General features: G+C 44.9%; 1 protein-coding gene across 1 annotated transcript; it reads left to right on the forward strand.

Moving 5' to 3' along the window:
• Positions 1-981: 981 nt before the first annotated feature.
• sox9a (SRY-box transcription factor 9a) lies at positions 982-5,608 on the forward strand. Its single transcript, XM_080209529.1, has 3 exons — positions 982-1,563; positions 2,669-2,922; positions 3,160-5,608. The coding sequence occupies exons 1-3, from the start codon at positions 1,127-1,129 to the stop codon at positions 3,891-3,893; spliced, it is 1,425 nt and encodes a 474-aa protein (XP_080065655.1). The 5' UTR covers positions 982-1,126; the 3' UTR covers positions 3,894-5,608.
• The last annotated feature ends 716 nt before the right edge of the window (positions 5,609-6,324 follow it).

Genomic DNA, 6,324 nt, shown 5'->3' on the forward strand with positions numbered 1-6,324 from the left:
AAATTCTCAATGGCATTTCAGCCATCCTTGTTGAGGTTGGACTTCTCCGGACTGAAAGATCAGCAGCAGAGTTTTATTAGCCAGCAATATGGCGATTTGAGTCTTGTTGACCCTGTCCTCCTTCACAGGGGGATCTCGCTTACTGCTCAGAGTCACATAACTCAGGCAAGGAGTGGAGCGCCGTGTAAATACAGGACACCTACAGCTCTGGTCAACTCACTACCGCGCACAAATGCCACCTTTCGAGCGAATCGTTCGGACTGCCTGTGACAAACAAGAAGCATGGACATCACCTGATTTATACTGACTGGAGGAATTTGAGCCAAAAAAAGAGTGAAATGGCCCTTTCCTTTCGCTGGGCGAATGCAGTTGGGCACCTTGGGGCAATCGTGGTCAAATTCTACAATCGCCAAGCCTTCTTTTAGACTGCTTGCCGGCCGGGAAGGAAAGTCAACTGTGGGGTTGGGGAGGCGGGGGGGGGGGGGCGGCTGGTGGAAGTGTTGGAAAACACTTGCTGAAAATGGATTGTAATAACCGCAACCTCCCTCCAGGCTGGGAGAACAATTTGCCTCCAAACTATTTCCTGTTTACAAAAATACGCGGCTTCCAAAAACGAAGCAGCGAGCGACATGTGCAAGACACACAACATGCTAAGCAAGGGACAACCGACTGTTGCTGAAACTGCCGGGACCTATCTCTTTATCTAATTACATCACGTTAAAGGAGAGAGAGAGAAGGAGGGAGGGAAGCGAAAAAAAAATTGGAGCTCAGATTTGATCAATCATCGGTTTCCCAGCTGAGAGAGAGATTTTTTTGCTGGGGAGGTGTGGACAGGAGGTGGAAACTCCACCCTTAATCCGCCCCTTAAACTTTCTACCAATTGCACAATGGAAACCACCAGACGGTTTATGGCGATTGGTGCAGGGAAGTTTCGCCCCCTCTATTTAGCAAGTCAAATATACTCAGCTAGACAGACCAAGTTGCAGTAACAGACTTACTTGGGTTACAACTGCGAGCGGCTTGGGAAGTTTCCTCCGCAAACAGCTAGAGAGTTCTCTTCCATCCATATCTCTTCTGAAATATATACATCTCTCTCCCTAAGTCGCAGTCCGCCCATTCCTTTTGCATGAATCTACTCAGTCCCTACCTGAAAATGACAGAGGAACACGAGAAGACGCTCTCCGGCGTGCCCAGCCCGACCATGTCCGAGGAATCCTCCGATTCCCCGTGCGGATCCGGGGCCGGCTCGGACGCCGAGAACACCAAGCCCGGCGAGAACGGCCAGGACGACCCGTGCGCCCAGAGCCTGGACTCCAAGAAGGAGGAGGACGACAAGTTCCCGGCGTGTATCCGGGAGGCGGTGACCCAGGTGCTGAAGGGATATGACTGGACCCTGGTGCCCATGCCGGTCCGTGTCAACGGCTCCTCCAAGAACAAGCCTCATGTCAAAAGACCCATGAACGCCTTCATGGTGTGGGCTCAAGCGGCGAGGAGGAAACTGGCCGACCAGTACCCACATCTGCACAACGCCGAGCTGAGCAAAACCCTCGGCAAACTCTGGAGGTAAGCTGCCTCTCTTCACAAGCCCAGGAGGAGGGTTCGCGGGGATTACTGTACAGTGTAGGCACGCTCATTTCTTTCCCTCTGCATTTCACCCTAACCTGCTCTTAAGTAAGACGCATGCAAAATCCTATCCGCAAAGTCAGGATAGGAACTTAATGGTGAATCCTTATTTCATACAGTAAAGCATTTCCCCCCTGCACACTGCATTGCACCCCAACCTGCTCTTAATGTGAGCCTACTAATGAATAATCTTAAATATTATGCATGGACTAACGCAAAGCGGTAGGATTTGAATGGTGAATATTTATTCCATACAGCAAAGCAGATTGGTTGCAGACAGGTTCCTCCCCAGCCAGACTGAGACTTTTTTTTGCCCGCTCTCACTGCCCTGTATACATTTAGAATTACTTCCGATTTTGCCCATTACCCCGTTGGTGAAAATAAACACGCGTGGGAACGAATGCATTTGAGTGAAAGTCTCATTTCGGTGCGTATGGGTCGGCTGCAACGTTTTAACCCAGGCGACGGATTGATTGATATCCTGGAAGTACAACTTTGACTGTAGATGGTGCTTCAGCTCCACATCTGGACTGCGCCGAATCTGTTGCAAGGGGATGGGAGCTGATGGGGCGGTGAGTTAGTGCCCGGACCTCAGAAAGGAGCTAGGCTTGCGGGGTTTTTTTTTTGAAGGGTTTGGTGTGTGTGTGAGAGAGAGAGAGGAGGGATTAGAGGATGTGTCCAGAGTTTGTCCCAGTTTAAGGCGCCTCTGGCACTTACTGCGAGAGGGGAGGAGGAAAACCTTGTCAAAAAATCAATGAGATGGAATTTTCTTAGTTCATGGAGCATATCTCCAAACACACACCGCCTTTTGGCTGACTCTGCCCCCCGGGGCAGAAAGCAGTGAATTCAGAAGCAGTTGGGTGCAGTACATGCTGCACCCAACTGCTTCTGAATTCAATGATGGGTCATTTTGATTGATTCCTTCACCGGCCATGCAGTGTTGAAGTTAACATCTGATTGATGAATGAATTCAGACGGCAGAAGAGAAAAGAGAGATGGAATATTGTTAATTTTTTATTTTGTTGCTTTCTTGGGTTCATTTCAGACTGCTGAACGAGGGCGAGAAGCGCCCTTTCGTGGAGGAAGCTGAGCGCCTGAGGGTACAGCACAAGAAAGACCACCCTGACTACAAGTACCAGCCCCGGCGGAGAAAGTCGGTGAAGAATGGACAGGGCGAGAGCGAGGAGGGGGGCGAGCAGACTCACATCACCCCCAACGCCCTTTTCAAAGCCCTGCAGGCTGACTCCCCACACTCCGCCTCCAGCATGAGCGATGTACACTCCCCGGGAGAGCATTCAGGTAAATGGGCAAAAAGGAGCAGTGGGTAGGGACGAGGCGACCAGGGCAAAATAAAACGGGGGGAATAAAAAAGATTGGGCAACTTTTTTGTTGTTGTTGGTAAAAGCTACAAAAAGGGGTTGGAAATTGTGATTTATTGCTCTTCTAGACTGCTGCATATCAGAATAACCAAGTGATTTCTACTTTTCTCTCTCTCTCTATCTCTCTCTCCCCCTTCCCTCTCTTTGTGCCATTTAGGACAATCTCAAGGACCACCAACACCTCCCACCACTCCCAAAACAGAAGTTCAGCCTGGTAAGCCTGACCTGAAGCGTGAGGGTCGCCCCCTGCAGGAAGGTGGGAGACAGCCTCACATTGATTTCAGCAATGTGGACATTGGCGAACTCAGCAGCGAAGTCATGTCCAACATGGAGACTTTTGACGTCAACGAGTTTGACCAGTACCTTCCACCCAATGGGCACCCAGGAGTTCCGGTCACCCACACTGGCCATGGACAGAGCGCTCAGGCCACCTACACCGGCAGCTACGGAATTTGCAGCACCTCGGTTACCCAGGCCGCCCATCCTTGGTTGTCCAAGCAACACTCGATGACCAGCCTTGCCAGTGAGCAGGGACAGCAGCAGAGGACACACATCAAGACGGAGCAGCTGAGCCCCAGCCACTACAATGAGCAGCAGCACTCACCCCAGCAAATCAACTATGGCTCCTTCAACATGCAACACTACAGCTCATCGTACCCGTCAATCCCTCGCACCCAGTACGAATATTCAGACCACCAGAGTACCAATTCCTATTACAGCCACGCTGCGGGACAGGGCACTGGCCTGTACTCCACCTTTGCCTACATGAGTCCAGCCCAGCGCCCCATGTATACACCCATTGCTGACACCACAGGAGTGCCTTCCATTCCCCAAACCCACAGTCCACAGCACTGGGAGCAGCCAGTCTACACACAGCTGACCAGACCTTAATGACCCACTTGGTCTAGACTTGATTTACGCAAAGGAGGTTGACGAGAACCACAGAGAGGTGCTCTCTGCACTAGAAGGTGAACTGCTGTGAGAAACGGCCGAAGTGTCCTACCACAAAGTGCTTTGCTGTTTCCATTCAGTACTGGTGACTGATTTTTTTTTTAAATGTTCAAACATTCCATGATTGAAAGTTAAAGCAAGTCATTGAATGAACAGAGTCTGAGCAGTCAAGTCAGCTGGTTTGGTCATTTCCTGTGTTTGGACTTATTATTTCGTAGTATGAAATCCTCTGTGAGGAGAATTCTCTTTAATTTTTTTGAATTTAGTATGTACTGTGTATGAGTCATTGCCATTTGCAGTGTGAGGATTTATACATATTTTAGAGAATAAAAGCTCTTATTTTGAAAGATCAAATGCCAAACCACTTTTGGTAGAATACTTAACAGTTTGCATTTGCTATTGCCATAAACCTATTTTTATATGAAATAGTATCTTTTTTCACTCTATTTACAGTGTCCTTTTTGAATAATATGAACCTGCAAATCTTGTCAAAAAGAAAAAAAAAACAGACTAATGCCAGAATGTAGTAAAAGGATGGGAGAGGTGAATGTTTGTACCCGTTTTAAAGCAGGAATGGCATTTTATGCTAACTGCAGAGGTATTGATAGTTTCACCAGGTTTCCCAACACAAGGTGCCATATGTTGTCTTACGAAATGGAATAGATATTTGAGGTGGACTGAGTTCCTGAACATTCCTACGTGGAAAACCGTATCATTCAAGGTAGTGAATCTACAAGCTGCCTTCCAGCTTCATGCATGAGGACTTGCGCATTAAAGAAAACAGGAAGTGTGTTTAACCCTCTGAGTATAGCAACTGTGAGGCAGAGGCATGCAGCAAAACAACTTCCAGAGCTTTCAAAGTCTAAATCCTGTCAAATCCTCATTGGTACTGCAAACTGTTTCACCAGACAGCATTACGATCAATAGTTATTTCTTATGCAAGTAAAACAGAGGAGCTGGTACCCTTGTCTTTGGGTGTCCATTGCTGGTTTAGTGCTCAGAATGGGGAGAACGCCAATGATCAACTCCCAAAACATGGTTTAAAAACTGTAAACATTATTTATCTTGTAAAGTTTCTTATTAAAGTAATTTTTTTTACATCTTGTACTTAGTTCTTTTCTGTACAGTTGTGTGGATGTTAAAATAAACTCAACTTTATTAAGCTAATCAGAAACGTGTAAAGACTGGAAGATCATTTTCAAATGAATATGCAGATTGCAAATGTAGTTTACAGCATTTGCTAATTGCTTCAGCTACTACTTTTTGCTAACTAGGGAAATGAAAAACTTTTTGTAACTTTTTTTACCTGACATTTATAAAAACCCTTTAAAAGTTTTCTCTCTATTTTCATTAAGCTGTGGCATGGTTGTACAGATTGCTTTTTAAAAAAGACAACAGGCATTCAAAAATATATATTTGTTAACAGTTTTATTGGAAAAAAATGTAATAGGGATTCAGTAGTACAGAATTCAATTACTCTGTAATATGGCTGAAGCTCTTATTTCTGTATAAAAGTTGGACATTAAAGTATTTCTGTAACTTAAAACTATCAAATCAGATATTTTGCCTTTAGGTGAGTTTGGAAAGTGTCTTAAAAAAAAACTTACCTTTTGTATATTATTGTTTGCAATAAATAAGAAACATATTGAAATATACATTGCTTATGGTCTCCTCAATATACAAAGAAGCTACATTCTCGAATGAATTCAACAAACTAAGCAAGCTTTATATGTTAATGTAATACATACTTGGGACTATTCCTTTCCCTCAATGACATTCAAGTTATAAACATTGTTCTTGTTTTCCCCACATGATTCCGTTATCCTTTCCTTTTGATGTTCATAAGAATCTGTAACAACAAAATGCTTTTGTTCAGCAATGTTCACCAGCATCTGCACAAACACAGATGAAAAAATTTCCTTCCAGTAGGACACAGCTTTGATCTGGATGATGCCTATCTAATTTGACCATTCCCTTAAACACAATGGGATAAACCATTAAACTATCTGAAACTTAAAACAAAATCATGCACACTGCATAATTTATTCACTGGCGGTTTCGGACGGCAGTTTTTTTCCCCAGTAAATGTGCTCATTAATATGCTAGGCAGTCTCATGTGACAGTACTTGGCCCCATATATCTCTTTGGGTGGTCTGTTGTTATGCAAAATCTGGTGGCTCACCCTTAGTCCCACAATTGTCAGCAAAAACAAAAAAAAAGCGAGACTACAACAACTTTAATTTTTAGGTTTCACACGTTGCTGCATTTTAAAACAATTAGAATAGACGATGGTTCAAGGAACTCATTTTGAAAATGCATCAAAATTATTTGCGTTATCCACCTCAGTGAAACTAATTAATACTGCGGTTGA

The sequence above is a fragment of the Carcharhinus amblyrhynchos genome, chromosome 21 (assembly GCF_965287045.1).
Source record: "Carcharhinus amblyrhynchos chromosome 21, sCarAmb.v2.hapA, whole genome shotgun sequence".
Classification (NCBI taxonomy): Eukaryota; Metazoa; Chordata; class Chondrichthyes; order Carcharhiniformes; family Carcharhinidae; genus Carcharhinus; species Carcharhinus amblyrhynchos.